Raw genomic sequence first — 22,672 nt, forward strand, 5'->3', positions numbered from 1 at the left:
GGCACTGGAAGCTGCTCTAAGGTCTCCCTGGAGCCTTCTCTTCTCCAGGCTCAACACCCCAACTCTCCCAGCCTGGAGGAGGTGATGCTGCTGTTGAGAGAAGAGCAGGGCTGGGCTCCCCTCACCCTTCATAATCAGCTAAAGGAAAAGAAACTGTCCATTTCTGTTGGTGTCTGTTTGATTGGAAGGGGAAGGCACTTTGGGTTAATCTTCCTGGAGTGCTGTTATATATTGACTTAATATTGCAGCGCAGTGAATTGGAAATCACTCAGGCTACAGGGCTGTAAATAAGAAATACAATTGGAGAGTTCTGCCTTGGTGGATAAAGGAACTGCTGGATAAAGATGAACATTTCATACCAATTAACTGAGGAACACGCTGCATATATATAAAAAAAAAACAACACCAAAAAAAAAAAAGGGGGGGGATGCAAAACATGCTATAAAATTGCACTAAGGAGAAGCATGAAATCTATAAAGCTTGAGGCGTCAATCCACTTAGGAGACTGTCACGTGGTGTTGTGGGTTGCTGTTGTTTAACAGAATAAAAACATGGGCTACCAGCAAGACTTTTGATCTAGGTCACCAAGAGGGAGATCTCGACTCCTGGACTGGAGGTTGGAGCCAGGGGGGTCGGGCTCTGCTCCCCAGGAACAAGTGACAGGAGCAGAGGAACCGGCCTCAAGTTGTGCCAGGGGAGGCTGAGGTTGGAGCTTGGGAACAGTTTCTCCCTGGCAAGGGTTGTCAGGGCCTGGCCCAGGCTGCCCAGGGCAGGGGGGAGTCCCCATCCCTGGAGGGGTTTCCAAGCCATGCAGAATCATAGAATCATTAAGGTTGGAAGGGACCTTAGAGATCATCCAGTTCCACCCCCTCCCACCAGACCAGGCTGCACAAAACCTCCTCCAAAAAATCTCCAGGGATGGGGCATCAACAACCTCCCTGGGCAACCCATCCCAGTTCCTCACCACCCTTAGACCTAATATCTCACCTCAATCTCCCCTCTCTCAGTTTAAAACCATCACCCCTTGTTCTATCACTGTCTTCTCTGATGAAAAGCCCCTCCCCAGCTTTCCTGGAGCCCCTTCAGGCACTGGAAGCTGCTCTAAGGTCTCCCTGGAGCCTTCTCTTCTCCAGGCTGAACACCCCAACTCTCCCAGCCTGGCTCCAGAGCAGAGCTGCTCCAGCCCTTGGATCATCTTGGTGGCCCTTCTCTAGACCCTTTCCAACACGTCTATATCTTCCTTGTGCTGAAGGCACCAGAACTGGACACAACACTCCAGGTGGGGTCTCACCAGAGCAGAGCAGGGGGTCAGAATCACCTCCCTCACCCTGCTGGCCACACGTCTTGTGATGCAGCCCAGGTAGATGTGGTGCTGAGGGACATGGGGCAGTGGTGGCCTTGGCAGGGCTGGGGGAAGGGTTGGACTGGATGGTCTTCAAGGTCTTTTCCAACCGGAATGATTCCATGACTCTGTCTCAAGCCCATTCCCTTGCATACCTGACCCATCTGGATTGCAATTCAGTGATGTTCTCCAGCAGGGCTTTTCACACTGTTGTGGAATGGTGGGTACCAGCTAAATGATGGACACAGTGGAAAAACATCTGTTGTGGCTGGAGGAAGCCCCTGTCCAGGGGGTTGTGGCTTGGGAAAGCCAATGGGGTGTAGTGGGAACTCAGGGACCAACCCCTGCTGTGCCTGAGGTGCTGGGTGCCCACCCTGGGCATCACTGGGGGGGAAACTGAGGCACGTCCCCATTAATCCCCATTAGCCAGAGGTGCAGGTGGTTCTGAGAGCATTGAATTTCCATGCAGCTGCTTTTCTTCCTCTTTAAACCACCTTCATCTCCTTCATCTCCTTCCATTTCCACATTGAATTTAGATCAATTCAGTCAGCTCAGCCGGGGTCGTCACGCGAGCCCTGATGCTGGAGAGGTTTGCTTGGACCTGTTTGTGGCTGCTGGTTCTTCTGGGAAGGACTGTGTGGGTCCTCCTGGAGTCTCTAAAGGATGTCAAAGTGACAGGTGGTGCCACCTGTGCTGTGAGGAGCATTTCCCAGCCAGTCCTGAGCTTCCTGCTCCTGCATCTCCCCAGGAACTGGTTCATGGTGGGATGCTGGAGAGCAGAGCCCAGCACTGGGACATCCTCCCAACACCAGGATGAGCCTCACTTTGTGCACAGCTCTGGGTAGGTTGTGTTTTAAGGAAAGGATGTCTCAGGTGGCTTATTTTTCTTTCTAGTGAAGAACAGGTTATCAGGGCTGCTTTGGGCTTGGGGGTCCGTGGTGGAGCATCTCCAGGACCTGCCTGAAGTTTGGGATGCTCCAGGGATCCGTTTGAAGGGATTTGCAGCCCAAATCATCCACATTCAGTCCTTGCAACCAGCACCATGATGATTCTTTTGGCTCCAGCCAGGCCTGGTCCTCCTCAGGGCTCACAAGAGCCCTCAGAGCTTCTGGGGTCCTGGGGCAGAGAGGATTTAGGGGGAATGAGGGGACCCCAGGCAGGTGTAGTTTGGCTGGAGACCAACACTGCCAACCCTGGAAACTTCATCTCTCCAAAGTTTACTGATGCAGGCACAAACTGAGAGCGTTTCCATGGTTTCTTTGATTTGATTTGATGTATTTATATGGTTTTAATTTCTTTTTCTCCCCCTCCCCTCTAGGATTTCGTGCCAAACAAACCAGATCCAAACAGCATCTCCGTGCTGTTCCAGGGCCCTGCAGAGCCTTGTCCCTCCTGCACCCCAGCATCTGATTGCAAGGGTTTTCACAGCAAGGGGGGGCCAGTTGATGTATTTTGGGGTCAGATGTTTGTGTGTGTCCCCCACAAAGCCTCCCCAGCTCCAGCACTGGGTTTCCAGCTGTGCTTTAAGAAGCCCAAAGCCTGGAGCATTTGCTTTGCCAGCTGTGGAGAGGCACAAAGCACTTGGTGTCATTTACTTCTGCATATCAATATGATGAGTGGCAGTTCTTCAGAAACCCAGGCCCCCTTTTGCTTAAAAAAGATTTGATTTCAAGTGGTGGAGGAAGCAGCTCTTGGCTGCCCCAGGTCATAGCTGCAAATTCACCAGGTTCCTGGTCTGGTCTGAGGGGCTGACTTGGATTTGAAGCCCAGGGAAATAAATCATCTGCAGGCTTTGAGCTGCTGAATTGAACCCCAGAGTTTGGGGGCAGGGGGAAGGAAAAAAAGGCACCAGTTTGTGCATCAGCTTGTGGAGGTGGAGGTGGATTAATTAAAATTACCATAAAACTCGTCTGTAATTATAGAAGCATGGAATGGCTTGGGTTGGAAGGGACCTTGAAGATCATTTAGTTCCAGTCAGGGGCTGGGACATCTCCCACTAGACCAGGTTGCTCCAAACCCCATCCAACCTGGCTTTGAAGTATATAAATTGGGTCAGAACTGGGCTGGGCAGGGCAACAGTGCTGGGGACCAGCAGGTACCACCATGGTGGGACAGTGGGCTGAGACAGTGGTTGGTAGTGGCTTTCAGGGGGATTCTTAGATGTGTTCATGCAGAACCCTGAGCACGTTTTCAAACAGGAAACCACTTCCAAAAAGTCCATGTGTTAGTGCTGACTCCAGGGCTTCTTGGAGCTTGTGCAATTTCTTTTCCATTATGGGGCTGCTGGAGCAGTTGCCCCCTTAGGGCAGCTTCTTTTTTTTTGCAGATGAAACTCTTGGTTGCCTTGGAAAGGTTGGGTCTTAGTTTCGTTTATCAATGAAAATAAAAAAAGGAAACTAGGAAAGAAAAAGAGAAGAAAAAAAGAAGAAAGGCAGGGCGAGGGGACTGACTTGATTTAACAAATCAGGTGCACGTGTCACAGCTCAGGGGGTGAAATGCAGCTCCCTCTGGAAGGAAGGAAAACCAAAAAGGCTGGGTTTAGTCACAGTAAGAGTACATGATGGTTTAAGATGGAGAAAATGAGACTGAATTCATCTAGAAATGGCAGTGGGGATTTGGGGAGCACGAGAGGAAGGGCTTTGTTTGGTGTTTAACCAGGGTGCTTGGGTTGTTGCCTGCTGAAATATAAAAGGATCTTCCTGGGATTGTGGAATCCAAGACTGGTTTGGGTTGGAGGGACCTTAAAAATTAGCCAGTCCCACCCCCCCTGCCATGGGCAGGGACACCTCCCACCAGCCCAGGCTGCTCCAAGCCCCATCCAACCTGCCCTTCAACACTGCCAGGGATGGGGCAGCCACAGCTTCCCTGGGCAACCTGGGCCAGGCTCTCACCACCCTCACAGCCAAGAATTCCCTCCTCATGTCTCACCTCAATCTCCCTCTTCCAGTTTTCATCCATCCCCCTCATCCCATCCCTCCCTGCCCTTGTCCCAAGCCCCTCCCCAGCTTTCCTGGAGCCCCTTCAGGCCCTGGAAGGTGCTCTCAGGTCTCCCTGGAGCCTTCTCTTCTCCAGGCTGAACACCCCAACTCTCCCAGCCTGGCTCCAGAGCAGAGCTGCTCCAGCCCTGGGATCATCTCCATGGCTTCCTGGACTTGCTCCAGCAGCTCCATGTCCTTCAGAATTAATTCTAGAATAAACACCTTTCCCTCCTGATTAACTTCAACTCCTCTTTTTGTATCATCTGCCTGTGAAGCCCCGAGGGTGCCTCGTGATGAGGGGTGTGTTCAGAGCCCTGCACAGACAGGGCCAGGAGGATTTTTGATGACAATCTGCAGCAAGAGCCCCTAAAAGCCATGAAGAAGATTGAACCAGGATAGTAACTTGCTGCCTGACATCAAGCTCCTCCTCAGAGAGTCAAATTATCTTCACTGCCTACATCCCTTTCTGCCAAGGGAGCCAGAGCTCCCTGGGCATAAAATCTCCTCTTGCTTAAATCTCAGCCATTCAATGCTGCCAAAGTCCGTGCTGTAAAGGGCAAATGCTGCTGTATTTAAAACAATGCAAAGGTTTGGTGTAACCAGGCCTCAATAATTAGCAAAGGCAGCAAGAAAAACACCCCCAAACCCCCCCAGCACAGAGTTGATTCATCCTTCTAAAGTCTTGAACATCCAAAGAGATAAATGATACCTATAAAGCAGCAGCCTTGAGAATAAATAACACCAAGTGGCTCAGGCCAGAAGGATTTGTTGCTTTTTTGCACTAGGAAACATTGATCTTGGATCAAGTCCTCAAAGGCAGATTGACCTTTGGGAGGCTGGTTGGTGTCACCTAAAGAGAGGCAGAAAATGGGCAGCATCTTGGCCCTTTTCCTAATGAGAGCTCCCAACTCCTTCAATTAGCCAGGTTTCCAGGGGAGGAAAGGTCAATGTTATTTCCACCTTGCACCAACCTCCCTGACAACCAGAGGAGCCACAAAATTAGGCTGCCACTAAAAATGAATTAGGGTTGCCCGAGCACACTCTGCAGTAGAGCCAGGGTGAAGAGAGGCAGCTCAAAGGTTCCTCAGGTTTTTGTGGCTGGGCTGGGTCATTAAGGTTGTCACATCACCCATAAACTCCTGCTCGTGGTGAAGTGCTCTCTGGGGGCCTCTCCATGTTCTCCTGGAGCTGGAAAGAGCCAAAGCAGTCATTGAAAAAGCTGGGTTTTCTCTTCTCCTATGTAGGAGGTGCTGCTATTTTCATACACTCAGGAAATTATCAGGGGCTGATCCAAGCTTGGATGGCCCCAAGGGCTGATGGTGGGCATCCAACACAGCTTGTGGCATGGAAGGACTTATTAGGGGAGGAGATTTCAACTTGGTATTACAATCAAAAGGTCGTTTCTTTTTCATAATTAGGGGGAACTGTTCATTTTTAGGCAGTCTTTAAGCTTTTGGATTTCTGAGCCCAAAACAGGTGCTGTTTTAGCCACTGAGAAGAACATCTCAACAGCTTTGGCAGTTGGCAAGCACACACAAGCCTGAAATCTGTGGGCTTTTTGCAGGGGATTCCCTCACTGGCAGCACAGGCAAGAAAGCAGCATCCCTGGGGTTTGTCCATCACCCCCTCTGGTTCCCAAGGTGAGCTTGATGCTGAGTCATGGAATGGTTTGGGTTGGAAGGGACCTTAAACGTTACCTAGATCAACCCCCTGCATGGGCAGGGACACCTCCCACCAGCCCAGGCTGCTCCAAGCCCCATCCAACCTGCCCTTCAACACTGCCAGGGATGGGGCAGCCACAGCTTCCCTGGGCAACCTGGGCCAGGCTCTCACCACCCTCACAGCCAAGAATTTCCTCCTCATGTCTCACCTCAATCTCCCTCTTCCAGTTTTCATCCATTCCTCCTTGTCCTCTCCCTCCCTGCCATTGTCCCAAGGTCCCTCCCCAGCTCTCCTGTAGATCTTGTCCTGTAGGTCCAGTCCCAAAGTGTTTCAGCCCATCCTAGTGCAACCATCACACCATGCAACATCTCCAAGGTCCATCCTGTGCTGGTTGGGCAGTTAGACACCCAGAATGAGAAGCAAAATAGAATAAAACCACGTGTCTGCTGCAGGTGTCACATCTCCTCCTTCCCCAGCCCCCGTCCCCTCTAGGGACGTGGATGTGCAGAGTGGTTAAGATGGGGCTGGGAAAGTGGCTCCTGTTCCTCTGCTCCTTCTCAAGAAGGTCTGTGACAGCAAAGTTTTGTCCTCTCTAGGACTGGTACCAGCAAACCCAGGCAGACAGTGCCCCTCGTGAGATGTTGTGAGGCTGAGGGCTGGAAACTCATCTCTCTGCCTCGATGAGAAAATCCTTGCAGGGATGTAAGATGCTTCCAAAGCATCAAAAAAAAAAAAAAAAAAGCCCCTAAGTCAGGAAATGAACATTTAAAGGAGTAAAAATGAGAAGCTGGCTTTGGGAGAGCTGGTGAAGCAGAGATAAAAGCACCTAAAATCAGTGGGTGCATGTTAGAAAGTGATGGATGCAGCATGAACGTTAAACTCCCGTTTCAGGCTGCAGGTTTTGGTCGGGTCCTCGTGGCTGGGGTGTGAAGTTTAAGTGTCTGGAGCCAAAATATGGGCATGGAAAACAGCAAGAATTCATGGGGTGGTAAAGAAACATGAGGGCCACAAAAATGATCTGAGGGATGGAGCACTCTGCTAAAACAGGGTGAGAGGTGGGGTGTCCAGCCTGGAGAGGAGAAGGCTCCAGGGAGACCTTAGAGCAGCTTCCAGTGCCTGAAGGGGCTCCAGGAAAGCTGGGGAGGGGCTTGGGACAAGGGCAGGGGGGGATGGGATGAGGGGGATGGATGAAAACTGGGAGAGGGAGATTGAGGTTGGACATGAGGAGGAAATTCTTTGCTGTGAGGGTGGTGAGAGCCTGGCCCAGGGTGCCCAGGGAAGCTGTGGCTGCCCCATCCCTGGCAGTGTTGAAGGGCAGGTTGGATGGGGCTTGGAGCAGCCTGGGCTGGTGGGAGGTGTCCCTGCCCATGCAGGGGGTTGGATCTAGATAACATTTAAGGTTCCTTCCAACCCAAACCATTCCATGACTCAGCATCAAGCTCACCTTGGGCACCAGAGGGGGTGATGCAGCAACCTGGTCTAATTAAAAAGGTCCCTGAGCACTGCAGGGGGGCTGGCCTAGATGACCTTTAAAGGTCCCTTAAACCCCACACATGGTGTGATTCTATGATTCTAAGAAGCTTGGCCAGGGCCAGTGCTGTGGTTCAGGTCTGGTGCCCTGGTGGCTCACACCAAAGTGACCAAGGTTTTGGGGCTGCTCCTCAGGCTCTGCCATCCCAGGAGCTGCAGAAGTGCCTGCAAACACCTGATTTTTATGGCTCTTTTTTTTTTCTTCTTCTGAGCACTGAGAGTGAGGAGTTGGTGGCTCTGGGGAGGGTTTGGGATGCTCTCTGGGTGCACTGGTTTTACGTGGGGATAATCCAGGTCATTCCCCCTTTCTTCTGGCCTTGACCCTTTCCTGAGTGTCTTCATTTCCATCCTGGAACATGAGGAGCTCAGCACAGATTAATCCACCTCCCAGAGGTACCAGGAGATTTCATGGCTAGAAAGCACTTTGAAAATAAGTCTTTTGCAAGTGCTAATTAAATTTAATTGTATTAATCTCTTTGGTGCAGGGATCATCATTTTGCTCTGTCTTTGTCCAGTGACACGGGCTCTGGGTGACATTTGAGACCTCCCAGGTGCTTCCTAAGACAAATTGCTGTAGTCCCTGTGTGGTGTAAAGCTGGGCTGGGGATGATGGGGGAGAAGTTGTCCCCTCCTGGAGATGACCTGGGGGTGTTTTGGTTGTGCTGAGCTCCAGGAGTGGGGCTCAACAGTTCTCTTAGAAGCTTTGGTGAGCTCTGGAGGAGCAGGTGGTCTGTTGTTCCTGAGATATGGAGCAAATCTGTCTTCCCTGAGGTGATGCAGGGCTTCGTGAAAGAAGTTGAGGAACCTTTTATGCCCTGGGGAGGCCCCAGCTGGAGAACTGGGCCCAGTTCTGGGCTGCCCAGTTCCAGAAGGACAAGGAGCTGCTGGAGAGAGTCCAGCCCAGGGCACTGAGATGCTGAGGGGGCTGGAGCATCTGCCTGTGAGGAAAGGCTGGGAGAGCTGGGGCTGTTGAGCCTGGAGAGGAGGAGGCTGAGGGGGGATCTGCTCAGTGCTGATCAATATCTCCAGGGGGTGGCAGGAGGATGGGGCCAGACTCTTCCCAGTGGTGCCCAGGGACAGGACAAGGGGCACTGGGCACAAACTGGAGCCCAGGAGGGTCAAGCTGAACATGAGGACAAACTTCTTTGCTGTGAGGGTGGCAGAGCCCTGGGACAGGCTGCCCAGGGAGCTGGTGGAGTCTCCATCCCTGGAGACATTCCCACCCTCCTGGATGTGTTCCTGTGGGATCTGCTCTAGGGGATCCTGCTCTGGCAGGGGTTGGATGGATGATCTCCAGAGATCCCTTCCCACCCCAAATGACCCTGTATCTCTGTGACCCCCAGTGTCTGCACACCATGTAGGAGCTCTCCTTGAGGGTTTCTTGCAACTCCTGGTGGCCACTCCTTCCCTCCTTTCATCATCAGGCAGCATCACCAAATTTCCATGGTCTTTTCAGTTCCAGGTCTCTCCTTGCTTGTTTACAAGACAAAATATCCAACAGTCCATGCTGGGCATCCCTGTGGAGGATCCCAGCTGGCTCTGGCTGTGCTGAGTCTGTTGCAGAATTACAAAATGCTTGAAGGAATCACAGATGGCAAAGAGCAGCTAGAGCTCCTGGGGGGCTGGGGAGCAGGTAGAGACTTTTGCAGCAGAACAGAGGAGCAGAGACAAAAAGGAAGAGTTGTGGTTCATGAATTAATTTTTTGAGAGGCTAAAAATGAGGGCAGGAAAGAGTCAAAGCTCCTCCCTCCAGCAGGGCATTGCTGCTGCTGTGTCTGCCAGATCCATGGTGGTTGGGTGTGTGGGAGAAGGATGAGAAGGGAGGAAAAAACTTGGGTGTTGGAAAGTCTTGGTCAGCTGTGGGTGTGTCTGTGCTGCTGGAGCTCCAGGCGTTGAAATGATGTGGTTGGTGGCACCTGCTGCCATGTCAGGTCTTCTGCTGCCCAGACTTGGGCTAAGCAGGAGTCTGGGGCTTCCCTTGAGGTGGTTGGAGTGGAGAAGGAGTTGATGTTGTCTGGTTTAGAGAGGACCAAGGGGAAAAGCTGGTAAGTCTTCAGGCACAGCAAAGAATAAGCTGGAGAGAAAGGGAAGGACAAGCCAGGGTGGGTAAGTGAAGGAGCAGGTGGTAGGTAGGACACTGGGTGAAGCCCTAGAATGATGTCTTCTCCTGTTAGCCCTGTGGCCACAATGGATTGAGGGGAAACCCACCTTCAGTGGAGGTTTTAGGGACAGGTTAGATGATTAGAGGAGGCTGGGACTGCCATGGTGCAGCCCTGGGGCAGGACCTGGGTTTGGTGGCATCCCCAGGGCTCCTGCAGCCCCAGGGGTTGAGACAGGGCACTCAGTGCCCCTGAGGGTCCTGGCAGGATCTGTCCCACCTGCCCTGCAGGGTGATGTCTGGTGATGTTACTGGTGTCCTGCACTGCTGGCACCCTGGCACCTTCTCTTTCTTCAAGACTGGTTTCTAGTGCTTTGAAGGCTGCTGTTGAGGAGGTGAGATGTCCCAGGGCGAGAGGCTGATGAGGCTGGATGACTTTCCTGCTCAGTGCCAGCAGAGTGAGACCACCAAGGAACACAGCAACAAAAACCAAGCTGGTTTAGAGCTGTGTGGTACGTGGAGGCCCCACCACCTGGGAAAAACCCAAGCATCTGGGGCTATCTGAGGTTGGTTTTGGTGTGCTGCCACCACCATGTGCCCTTTGCTACCAGAGACCCCATGAAGCTCTAGAGAAGAGACCTGGCTGTGTTTTGTTTCTCAATTTTTAATATTTTTGTTGTGGTTCCTACTGCCACGGCTACTGTTTGAGGAGAATCTGGTCAAGATTCAGGGAGGGAGAGGCCAACTGTGGAGTTTGGCCAAGTGACAAGTCGTGCTACGTGATGCCCTGAACTCCAAGGGAGCCATTGCCTTCCCTCAAACCTAGAGGTACCAAAGGAGAAGTCTTCTCTCTTCCAGTGGGAGGTCAGTGTGGAAAAAAAAACCAAGATGGCTTCGGAAATGGAGATGGGAAAGAGGTTTCTGCTGTTGTCCAGCTCCTGCAGTGTACCAGGCAGCTGGAGGCAGAAGTCCTTCTGGCCAAGGATTCCTGCAGGAGCTTTGAGAAAAAGGGCTCTGAGCCAGCTCTGCTTTGCCTTGGGATCTAATCACCTTTGGTCCAGGGCAAGACACCATGAATTTTCAGAGATGTTGATTCTGAAGGCTTCCCTTTCAGGTGAGAAACAGGTTTTCCCCCAGCTGTGAGCACCACGGTGCCCCTGGCAGGGACCTTTCCAACCCATGTCCTCCCCAAACTCTTCTTCTGTGGCACTTCAGCACCTGCCAGAACATCTGCATCCCCTCCGGGCTGCTGGTCCCTGGCTCCACTGGTGGCCTCTCTCCATCCCTTCACCAGCCTCTTCCTCCAAGCCACAGAGGTTTGGCTCCCACCTAATTCCAGGCTAGGAACCAGCAGCCCTGGGGTGGAGCCACAGCTCAAGGGATGTCAGAGCTGCTTCTGAGGGGGAGAAATGGCCAAAAAATCCTGCTTGTCTCAGTCCTGGCTTGATGGAGATACATTTCTCATGCTCCCAGCTCTCATCTGAGCCTGTTCCCAAGGGAAAAATTGACACATCTGAATGTTGCACAGTTTGTTACTCTCCATCCTGGAGCCAGGAACGATTTATCTTCAGTGTCTCCTGGTGATGCCCTTCAGTGCAGATATTATTTCTCTAACAGTAGTAGTGGCCTCATGGGGTTCTTCGTGTGATGCTGCCTGGGCTTCCATAAATATTGCAATCATAAAAGCAATAATTAAGCACAACTGCTGCCAGACAGGTTAGTGTTGAACTCGGGAAAGCTGCAAATTCCTGAAAGCAAGAACATTTGCATCTCTGGCTCCAGCCCACGCTGCCCTGGATGAGGAGGATCAAGGCTTTGGGGGCTGGATTTGGTGGGTTTTGCTGCCCCAGGGTGGGATGGTGACATGCAGGAGCCCAGCCAAGCCCAGGGCTGAGGCTGTAAGGGTGGGTCTCATGGGCAGGGGGACTTTGTCACTGTGCACTGGGGAGGGGGCTTTTTAAAAGGGCTTGTGGTGAGAGGACAAGGGGGGATGGATAAATCTGGTTATGGGGGGGTTTAGGTGAGACATGAAGAGGGAATTCTGCAGGTGGGGAGACCCTGGGACAGGTTGCCCAGGGAAGCTGTGGCTGCCCCATCCCTGGCAGTGTTGAAGGGCAGGTTGGATGGGGCTTGGAGCAGCCTGGGCTGGTGGGAGGTGTCCCTGCCCATGCAGGGGGTGAGACTGGATGAGCTTTAAAGGTCCTTTCCAACCCAAACCATTCCATGATTCAATGATTCTATGATGAAGGCTACTGGTCCTCTAGTACTAGACACAGAGAGAGAAGGAAGATCCTTTCCTGGTGCAAAAAGGGTTTGGTTTCAGTCTTCAGGAGGTGGGAGTGGAGAAGGAGGCTGGTGGGTGGGGAGCTGAGATTGGAGGAGCAGAGGGGACCCTTGGAGACCTTGACCTCCAGCAGCCACCCACTCTCCCTGCTTCAGAAACCCTATCCTGAGAAACTGCTAGAAAACAGGCACCGTAGACAAGCTAAGAACCTGATGCATGGGCTGGTGACACTTCTTCTGTCCCACTGTGGGACTGTTGTGCCTTCCCATAGGACCCTCATTTCCAGAGAGGTGTCAGGAAGCAGTGGGGCTTCCTAGAGGCCAGCAAAGCCCCGAGCTGGAAGGTGCCACTGCAAGAAAGACACTGAGTTGTTGGACTGCAAGAAGAGCTACCAAGCTGGGGAAGGGTCTAGTGAACAAGTTATACAAGGAGCAGCTGAGGGAACTGGGGATGTTTGGTTTGGAGAAGAGGAGGCTGAGGGGAGAGCTCATTGCTCTCTACAACCACCTGAAAGGAGGTTGCAGGGAGGTGGGAGTTGGGCTCTTCTCCCAAGTAAATAACAGGAGCAGAGGAAATGGCCTGAAGCTGCACCAGGGGAGGGTTAGAGTGGATATTAGGAAGAATTTCTGTGCTGAAAGAGTGGTCAGGCCCTGGAACAGCTGCCCAGGGAGGTGGTGGAGTCACCATCCCTGGAGGTGTTCAAGAAACGTGTGGATGTGGCACTTCAGGGCCTGCTCTAGTGGGCATGGGAGGTTCTTTGTGGGTTGTGTGGTTGGTTTTTTGGGGTGTGTGATTGTTTGTGGCTTGCTTTTTGTTGTTTGCTTGGGTGGGGTGTGTTTTTCCCTCCCCCTGGGGGACAGTTGGTTTGGGTGATCCTAGAGGTCCTTTCCAACCATGATGTTTCTGTGATCTCCCCTGGCACCTCTCTGGACCTCCAGTTTGAGAAACCACATCCTGCTGACTCCTTTCCCAGGTACAGGGAGATGACATCTCCTTTCCCTCAACCCCAAAACCCGACTGGAGCCCTGGGCTCAGCCTCTGAAGTGTCCTGGTCCTTCTGTCCATCCCTCCACCTCAAGAGGAGCAAGCAGCAGAGCCAGGACCCAGCCTTGGCACTGGGAATCCTCCCTTCTCTGGCTCCACTCCCAGTCAAAACCAGCAGCAATTCTTTCACCATTTCATACTTCAAGATGTTCCGGGGAGCGACGAAGGCTCCTGAAGGGGGGGGAGGGATGTGTGAGAGCAGCTTCTGTGCCTTGAAACCAGCTCCTTTCTTCTTTCCCTTTCTCTTTGTTGACTCATGTCTGGCCCTTGGTGGCAGCAGCTTCCCAAGGCAGCAGATGGGTGGCCCAGGGTGGGGGTGGCACCCCCGCCTCTGGATACTGGGAATATTTCTTCTCTCCAGAGGAAATATCTCTCCCTTCCTCCTTCTGTATTTCTGGCAGCAGCTCCCAGGGATGGAGGAGATACCAGGGTGTCTCCAACCACCCCCTGATTGTTTTTCTTTTTGCTATCCTGTGGCAGCCCTTCTCTGCCACACGTCATTCCCAAAGGATGCTGAGGTGGGAAGGGAGTTTATTTCTATTCCCCACCAAGAAATGATCATGTAAGCAGCAGAAGGGGCTCCAGGAAAGCTGAGGAGGGACTTTGGAGGGCAGGGAGTGAGAGGACAAGGGGGGATGGATTAAACCTGGAAGAGGGAGATTGAGGTGAGACATGAGGAGGGAATTCTTTGCTGTGAGGGTGGTGAGAGCCTGGCCCAGGTTGCCCAGGGAAGCTGTGGCTGCCCCATCCCTGGCAGTGTTGAAGGGCAGGTTGGATGGGGCTTGGAGCAGCCTGGGCTGCTGGGAGGTGTCCCTGCCCATGCAGGGGTTGGATCTAGATAATATTTAAGGTCCCTTCCAACCCAACCCAATGATTCTATGATAACCTGGCAGGAACAACCCTCCCTGCCCTGGTGTGACCCCACCAGTAAAGCAGGTTCCAAGAGACTGGTTTTCCCCACTCTAATTATTAAATCTTAACCTTAATAGGAGCAGAACAAGGAGCTGAAATATTCACCTGCTGGTCCCATGCTGACCAGCAGAGCCACTGGAGCAGCTCAGGGCTGGGCTTGCTGGAGACCTGCTGCCTTCTCCTGCCCTGTCTATTATGTAAGAAGGTGTTGTTTGTTTTTTTTTTTAATAATACACGTGGAGCCATATGGGCCCCTCAGATTTAAAATGCAGATGCAAGATGCTTCCCTAAAAATAGCAGGGCTGGCTCAAGATGGTTTGGGGTCACACCTGGTGCTCGGGGAGCGTCACGGCTGCGCGTCCCGGGGGGCTCATCCGTGTGAGCAGGGGAAGCAAAATGCAGGGGGCACATCTCGAGCTACTGGTTTGTACTGGGGAAAGAGGCTGCCCAACCTCCCCCAGCCCTGCTGCAAAAGCCCTTCTCTCAGTTTCCCCTCGTCCTGTTACCAAGCAACTCCAGGCGAAGGAAAACACCGAAATGGGAGCGCAGGGAAGAGGGGAGTCAAACTGGTTTGGCTGGTGTGAAACTGGTTTCTTTCTAGCCCCACGTTTTTTCTCACGGCCAGCTTGAGGGTCCTGCTTTCTTATAGTTCGGTTTCCATGGTGATTTGGGTGTTGTTTTCCTTTATCTATACATTTTTGTCTAGGAGCAATGTGAACGTTTGGGGTTCGTTGCTTCCTGCAGAGATCCAGGCTGGACGAAGCAGCGCTTGACCTCCCTGACTCTGGGACCACGGGGCACATCCTTGGGGATGCCAGCTGCCCCGTTGGTGTGATGAGCCCAACGTGCTCAGCAGGGGCTGAGCTGTGGGCACAGCACCCCGGGGGTGATCTGAGGACAGGCAGCCAAGCCCCACGTGCTGCTGAGGCGAGGGGGAGGCGTGTGGGAGGGATGCCGGAGGGATGGGTTGGACGCTGTGATCTTGGAGGTCTCTTCCAACCAAAATGATTCCATCAAGTAGGGGTTCCCTGGGTTGGTGGGAACAGGGACATGGCCACACTGTCTTGCACAGCCAGAGCGACTCGGGGTGAGGCCAACCCCCCGACGTGGGGAGGGGGGAGCTCTCTCTGCTGTGTGTTGTTCCCATGGTGATAGCACAAAGGATGCCCTAAAAACTGGAGATGAACCTCCACATCTCACAGCATCTCCTGGGCATGTCTGTGCTGCCACAGCCACCCCCCTGCTCCTGGGGAGCCTTCCTCCCCAAGGGAGACAAGAAGCCAGGGTCTCAGCTTACCCTCCATGGCTGCAGTGCAGGAGGCACAGGGAGATCTGGGTTGGACATGGGGGGGAAATTCCTCCCTGTGAAGGTGGTGAGAGCCTGGCCCAGGTTGCCCAGGGAAGCTGTGGCTGCCCCATCCCTGGCAGTGTTGAAGGGCAGGTTGGATGGGGCTTGGAGCAGCCTGGGCTGGTGGGAGGTGTCCCTGCCCATGCAGGGGGCTGGATCTAGATGAGCTTTAAGGTCCCTTCCAACTCAAACCACTCTGTGATTCTGTGAACATCTTTGCTCCCTTTCAGATGTTGTTCTTGGTGCTGCCCATAGCCCTTGAGGACACTGTCTCCAGGAGACAGTCCCTACCTTTGCAAGTGTTAGGTTGTGCTTAGAGTGTAGAAGAGGCACTGGTGAGGCTCCCAGCCCAAGGACTCAATTAACTCCCAATTTACAGATGGAGAAACTGAGGCACAGAACAAGGAGAGCCTGGGGAGAACTCAAACCTCCCAGCTCCATCCTTACTCCTGCACAGCAGAAGGAGAAGGCTTATTACCCCAAATGAACCTTCAGCTATGATGGGAACCAGCTGAGAAAATGCCACCTCCTTTTCTCAGGTGGAGCCATGTGGGATCTGCTCTGGTTCCTCTGAGCAGGAGGATCATCCACGGAGCTGCCAGTGCTGCTGGCAGGTGACACCTCCAGCTGGAAATGCCCCATGGCTCAGGTTGTAGCTTCAATCCCCAAGAAATTAGTGCTGATCACAGTTTCAGATGTTAATTGCCAGAGAGAAGAAGGGGATCAGTTTGGACAGAACAAGGCAGGGGGGGGAAGGGGAGCCCTGGGTCTCTGGCTGCCTTTCATTGCAGCTCCCTGCTTCTTCCCAGGATCAACTCTGGAGCCCAGTCAGCTGGAGCTTTATTCAGCTTTTTCCAGCAATGTTTTAAGGAGAAAAATCCAAGGAAGTCCTGGGAAAACCAATGCCAGAAACAGAAAGCTGTGCAGTCTGCAACATGGAATGCTCTGCAACCAGCTTGAAGCACACGCTGAATTAATCCCCAATTTAATTAACTCTGCTCTAATCCTTCAGTGAAAAGAGCAGCTCAGGATTTGTTTGGAAACACCATCCTGGGTAGAGTGATGTATATTAATGTGTTTCCAAATGCAGTCATCAAGGGCTGGTTGCTTTATTCCCAACCTGGGATGCAGGGAGAAATTAATTTGCAGGCACTGTCCTCTGAAAAGGGGGATGGGGCTGAAGGTCTGGGCTTGGCTTTCCCATGGAAGGTAGGAACCCAACCAGAGTGGGATTTCTTTTTGAAGTGCTTTGGTTTTTTTTTTCTGGCATCTGAGCCAATCAAAGGGTTTCCTGGGTTCTTCTTCCCCCTGTAGATGGGTGGTTATAAGGAACAGGCTTAAGGGAACAGCAGTTCCAGCCTGGGGGGGTGCTCAGCCCCCCGTCTCCAGGAGGAACCACAGGAGAAGCTGTTCAAAATGAGGATCAAATTGCAAATACAGGCCAAGCCGTGGCTGGGATGTGTCTCTGGGTGTTCACACCCCTGGTTGCACCTGCTGGAGAGCAGTGTAGGTGAAAGAGACCTGGGGGTCCTGGTGGACAGGAGGATGACCATGAGCCAGCAGTGTGCCCTTGTGGCCAAGAAGGCCAATGGATCCTGGGGTGCATTAGAAAGGGGGTGGTTAGTCGGTCAAGAGAGGTTCTCCTCCCCCTCTATTCTGCATTGGTGAGGCCACATCTGGAGTATTGTGTCCAGTTCTGGGCCCCTCAGTTCCAGAAGGACAGGGAACTGCTTGAGAGAGCCCAGGGCAGAGCCACAGAGATGATGGAGGGAGTGGAACATCTCCCTGATGAGGGAAGGCTGAGGGAGCTGGGTCTCTTGAGCTTGGAGAAGAGGAGGCTGAGGGGTGACCTCATCAATGTTTACAAATATGTAAGGGGTGAGTGTCAGGGAGATGGAGTTAGGCTCTTCTCAGTGATGACCAGTGATAGGACAAGGGGAATGGGTGTAAATTGGAGCATAGGAGGTTCAAGGTGAATATCCGAAAAAAATTTTTTCCTGTGAGAGTGACAGAGCCCTGGGCCAGGCTGCCCAGAGAGGTTGTGGAGTCTCCTTCTCTGCAGACATTCAAAACCCACCTGGACACGTTCCTGTGTGATGTGCTCTAGGTGCCCCTGCTCTGGCAGGGGGGTTGGACTAGATGATCTTTCGGGGTCCCTTCCAACCCCTAGGATTCTGTGATTCTATGATTCTATGATTCACCTCTCCAGCCCCAGGGGGACAGACAGGGTTTGCTGCAGAGCCTTTTTGGGTTTGCTGTGCCCGGGGACATTCGTTTTTGCCAACTCAATGCCCCCCAAACCAGGTGGTCCTGAGCTTCTGGCTCCCACCATACCTTCCTTTTCTGAGACCTTCCTTCTCCATCCACTTCCAGCAAACATTTAACCCCCACTGATGCTTCTCAGCCCCAGCACGAGGCCTGGGACCATTTCAAGGTTCAGGTGATGAGGTCTGGTCCAGGGATGTTCCATCAAAGGGGTTTCTATTTTCCTCTCTTGGTGGAAAGCAGCCAGTTTGTAGAAAGGGCATTTTTAGGCTTCTCAGTGACAGTTTTTCAAAGCCATTTTCATGTTGGTAGTTCCATCCTCACACGTGTCTCCTGCAGCAAAAGCAGCTTTTCTATTTTTATTTAAAAAAAAAACCCACAACAAACCCTGTTTATTTTGCTTTGCTTGTTCTTCTTGGATGAGGAAAATGAATCACTTTTGTCTTTTCAAACCCAAACTCCTTCTGTGGTGGAGAAACTGCCTTCTCCTGTGATTGCAAGTGACTCCATGCCAGGATTTCACCTTTAAAATTACAAACCTGGTCACTTTGAAGCCTCTTATGGATACTTGGAGGTTAAATCTTGCTTGCCTGATCTGGATTTATGGGAATTCCCACAGCACGTGGTCATGGGAAGCAGATGGGATGAAGGGAGAGCTGAACAGACCCAGGTGCAGAAATGGGCAGAAAAATTGGGGAGAGCAAATGTTTCCACAAAAACAGTTCCCGTTGCTCAACAAGTTTGATTAAATAGAAGCTTTTTTTCCTCCAGCTTGTCAGGTAATTACTGAAGGAAGCATATGGTGTCTCCTCTGAAGCTCTGGAAGGGGATCAGCACCAGGAAAAGCCATGGAGCTGGGTGGGATGGGTGGGAGTGGGAGGTGTGGGGGGATAATAGGATGGGGATTGAAGTGGGAGGAGTTGGTGGGTGTTTGGGAGAGGGTTTGGACCTGTTTGGACCTGTTGTGGTGGGTGTTTGGGAGAGGGTTTGAAACTGTTTGGAGCTGTTGTGGGGTGTCTTCTGGGGCTGGGGCACCTGGGTGCAGAGTGGGCTGAGAAGCCCAGGGCTGCTGTGGTGGAGCTGAGCAGTGATGGGGTGGGATGGGGGCTGGACCCTCAGCACCAGGGTGTTCTGGAGGGTCTGTGCTGGGGAGGTGTTGGCAGGGAGGAGACCCTCAAAAGAGACCCCTGAGGGTGGGCAGATGGAGGGCTTGAGAAGACAGAGAGACCTTGGACATGTTGACATCCACCTGACATCTCTTGGAGCTTATGAGCTCATAAATGCTGCTCAGTATTTCCAGAGGGAGGATGGGGCCAGATTCTTCCCAGTGGTGCCCAGGGACAGGACAAGGGGCAATGGGCACAAACTGGAGCCCAGGAGGGTCAAGCTGAACATGAGGACAAACTTCTTTGCTGTGAGGGTGGCAGAGCCCTGGGACAGGCTGCCCAGGGAGCTGGTGGAGTCTCCATCCCTGGAGACATTCCCACCCTCCTGGATGTGTTCCTGTGGGATCTGCTCTAGGGGATCCTGCTCTGGCAGGGCTTGGATGGATGATCTCCAGGGGTCCCTTTCCACAGAGGTCACTCTGTGACCAAGGACAGCCCAGTGGGTTTCAGCAACAGGGTTGCAATAGCCCCATCATGGGAAGGTGGTGGGGAGGGACTCAATTTGTGGTCACTGGGTCTTGAGCAGAAGTGGACACCAAGAGCAAGGATGGTCAAGGCCAGCCTCACTGTGGGTGGCTTCTGCATGGGGAAAAGCCACAATAAAGCCACACTCGGTGCCAGTATCTCACCAGGATGGGGTTCAGAGGAGATGCCCCAAGCTCCACAACCACCACATGCCACCTCATGCAGCAGCAATGCTCCAAGCCCTGAGCCGTGACATGATGGAGACACCAGAAGCATTTTTGTTGTGAGGAGACAAAACCAACTCATCCCCCTGTGTGGAGCGTGGCAGAGCCAGGGCAGGAAGGTCAGTGTGGGCACCAGAGGCAGTGATGGATGAGAGGGTGTGTTCAGGAGGGAGCCTTGCAGATCCATACATCTCTGATGGGTTAAAAGGCCAACTCCAACTGGGTGGAGCTGAGCCCTGACCAAGCACGTGGAGACCTCCCTGCCATCCCAGAATTTTGCAGAAGAATGCAAAGCCTGGGTTGGTCACTGATATAATAAATCCTGTTTATTTCCCAGTTGTTTTTCTGAGCCTTTGATAGAGAAGCTGGGCTTTAAAAGGTCAGGCATGAACAGTCTCCTCCAGCTGCAGAGGCTGCTGAGGTCAAACCCTGCAGATGTGGACACATCACTGCAGGTGCAGAGCATGAAGGTGTGTGGAGCCAACATGTAGAGCAACCTCCTGTCAGGAGGGGCCTTGAAAGTGTTGTTTCTTCCCCAAAGGTGAATGGAATGTGGGGGTTGGGTTGGGCTCAGGGGGAAGGGTTTGTTTGCTCTGTACTGGGTGAAGGTGACAGAGGTGTCTGGTCCAGCCTTCTTGGCCCAACACTTGGTGGTTCAGCCATGAGTGTTGAGGCCTTGGAGGTTGGGTAGCCATCAAGGAGCTGGGTCTGAGCACTGTGGACACTCTCCTTTAGCTTGGGAAAGCCAGGCCCAGGCCCCACTCCCACCCCTGCAGGCTCTGGCTTCGTTTGCTCTGGGAGCTCCCAAGTGAGCAGGGTCCTGGAAAGTCCTCTTGGGAGAGGAAGGCTGATCCCTTTGCTGCTCAGGGTTCCTGAGCTCTGTCAACTTCATCTCATCCTCTATCACCCGATACTTCCCTTCTCCTTCTCTCCTGTCCATATCATCCCATGGTGGCATCTTCTTCATCTGGTGTCTTCTGCTATTTTCTCCTGGTGGAGCAGCTTGGTGGCTGTGCTTCCTTGGAGCTGGGTTCCCACCAGTCCTTTGGGTCAAACACCCTGCTGCTAACAACTGGAACACAGCACAGAATAGTAGAAGAGCCACCAAGGAGTGGTAAGAAATTAAAAAGAGTGATTCCTCTTTAAACTGAAGCTCTTCAGATGTGGAGGTGGCACTGGTGGCCAGGGCTGTGGCCTCGGATCAGTGGCTGACTCCAGGTTTTGGCCACGTTATGCAGAGTTCACCCCTCCCCTGGCACACCAGCCCCCCCAGCCCTCAGGCCCACGTGCTGCCTCCAGTCTGTTGGGGTGTGAGACCATCCCAGCAACGCTGAAGAGAGAAAGGTGCCATGTCCCAGCTGCCTGGGGATGCCCGTGTGAGAGAGGAGCCCAAAGTGCTCACGTACCTCGCTCAGGGTTGATTTGCATCCCATTCATTCTGCTTCAGAAAGTCTCCTTTGGGTTGGATTTAGCTTCTAGTGGAAGAAGGAGACTGACCTTGAGTTATTTGGTATTCAGCAGAGATTTGGGAGATGGAAACCTCCCATCACCCAGAACTTGGTGGTGTGTCTGGGCCCATGCACTGCAAAATACCTCTCTCTGGCTTGGAGCAACTTCAGCTGCCAAGAACACGAGCTCCTTCAAATGCAACACACCTTTTTCTTTCTTTACCTACGTTGTTGTCTCCCCGGTGGCCTCAGGATGGGGCAGCAGACGTGGGGTGGGTGCTTGAGGTGTTGGAGACCCTGAGATCAGCAGCAGTGTAAGGACCAGGAGCCTGGAGATGCTCCTGGTCCTGATGGTGGTCTGGGCTGAGTCCTGGGTGTGCTCAGCCCTGCTTGCTGGGTTTCCTCCCTTGATGCCCAGAAGACTGATCATCCAGGTGGAGCACTCCCAACTGTTTATCTCCTGCTTTGGAGCAGCAGAGGTTGACCAGCTATGGGACAAACATGCCCATGCTGGTGGCCACCATCCTGCCCACCCCTGCCCACTAACCTCCTTCCTTCTTCTTCCAGAGGAGACAACATTTGAGGCTGGAGTCAAGGTCCAGATCCACAGCCAGTCCGAGCCACCCTTCGTCCAGGAGTTGGGCTTCGGGGTGGCCCCTGGATTCCAGACCTTTGTGGCCACCCAGGAGCAAAGGGTAAGTCCTAAATTTCATTTACACACCAAGATCCCTCCTCTGGGTCCACATGAGAGGTTACTTCTACGTATTGATGCCCCTTGAGAGGCATCTTCATGATCAACAGCTGCTGTTGTGCCTCACTTGAAGTTGGTTGGGACAAGGGAGCTTCTCAGCGTTGCTTCCCTGGTCATTTTGGCCACAGAAGGGACTTCAACCCCCAGTGATTTCCCTGCCTTGCTCTTCCATGGTTATGGTTCAGCTGCATCATCCCTCCCTGAGTCCATCCTGACACATCCTGAGTCCCTGGCACATCATCAGGGTGCAGATGGATGTGATGAAGCATCATTAGACCCAACTCCTGGTTAGACATTGACAAATCTGACCAGTGGGATGATTTCTTCCCCCAGTTTGGCCCCCAGTGCTTTCATTCTTAGCCCTCCTGCCTCGTTGCCTCTCTCATTTTCCTCCCTGCTCTTCCATCCCCCCTCAAATGGGACATAAATCAAGTTGAGGGACGTGAACATGAGCTGGTGGAGGCTTTGTTCTGATTAAACCTCAGTGGAGATCAGAGTTGCAGTCCTGACACTTCAGCTCAGAGCAACGTGAGGAATTCACCACCAAATACATCATTCAATCATCTCTCCATGGTCACCAGGCACCAAAACATCCCCAAGGACCCTGTATTTCGGTGAGGCTGGATGCAGCTCCTGTCTCCTTTGCTTGTGATGATCATCCAGGAGAGAAGGAGCTTCACAGGCTCCTGGGAGAGCCCTGGGTGGGAACTGCTCAGTTAAAGCAGGGAAATGTTTCACTGCTGTTGATTCAGATCCTAGAATCCTAGAATGCCAGGTTGGAAGGCCCTCAAGGTCATCTGGTCCAACCTTTCTAGGCAATAATATCATTGCTTTGAGATGGCCCAACCCCCTGTCAGGCTGAGTCTTCAAGCTTAAATGATCTTATTAGGGCCCCTGGGGACAAGGAGGACATGGAGGGGCTGCAGCGTGTCCAGGGAAGGGCAAGGGAGCTGGGGAAGGGGCTGGAGCACAAGGGTGAGGAGGAGCAGCTGAGGGAGCTGGGGGTGTCCAGCCTGGAGACAAGGAGGTGAGGGGAGACCTGCTGGCTCTGCAGCTGCCTGAGAGGAGGTTGGAGCCAGGGGGGTCGGGCTCTGCTCCCCAGGAACAAGTGACAGGAGCAGAGGAACCGGCCTCACGTTGTGCCAGGGGAGGCTG

General features: G+C 52.9%; 1 protein-coding gene across 2 annotated transcripts in view; it reads left to right on the top strand.

Annotated features, from left to right (window-relative positions):
* The window catches only part of LOC127394420 (acid-sensing ion channel 2-like), a 93,429-nt gene that overhangs the window by 50,617 nt on the left and 20,140 nt on the right, over positions 1–22,672 (top strand). For both annotated transcript variants that reach the window (XM_051640387.1, XM_051640386.1), the window contains exon 3: positions 21,334–21,461. In XM_051640387.1, coding sequence (XP_051496347.1) covers positions 21,334–21,461 — 128 coding nt within the window. The remainder of the gene's footprint in view (positions 1–21,333; positions 21,462–22,672) is intronic.

The sequence above is a fragment of the Apus apus genome, chromosome 25, assembly GCF_020740795.1.
Source record: "Apus apus isolate bApuApu2 chromosome 25, bApuApu2.pri.cur, whole genome shotgun sequence".
Lineage (NCBI taxonomy): Eukaryota > Metazoa > Chordata > Aves > Apodiformes > Apodidae > Apus > Apus apus.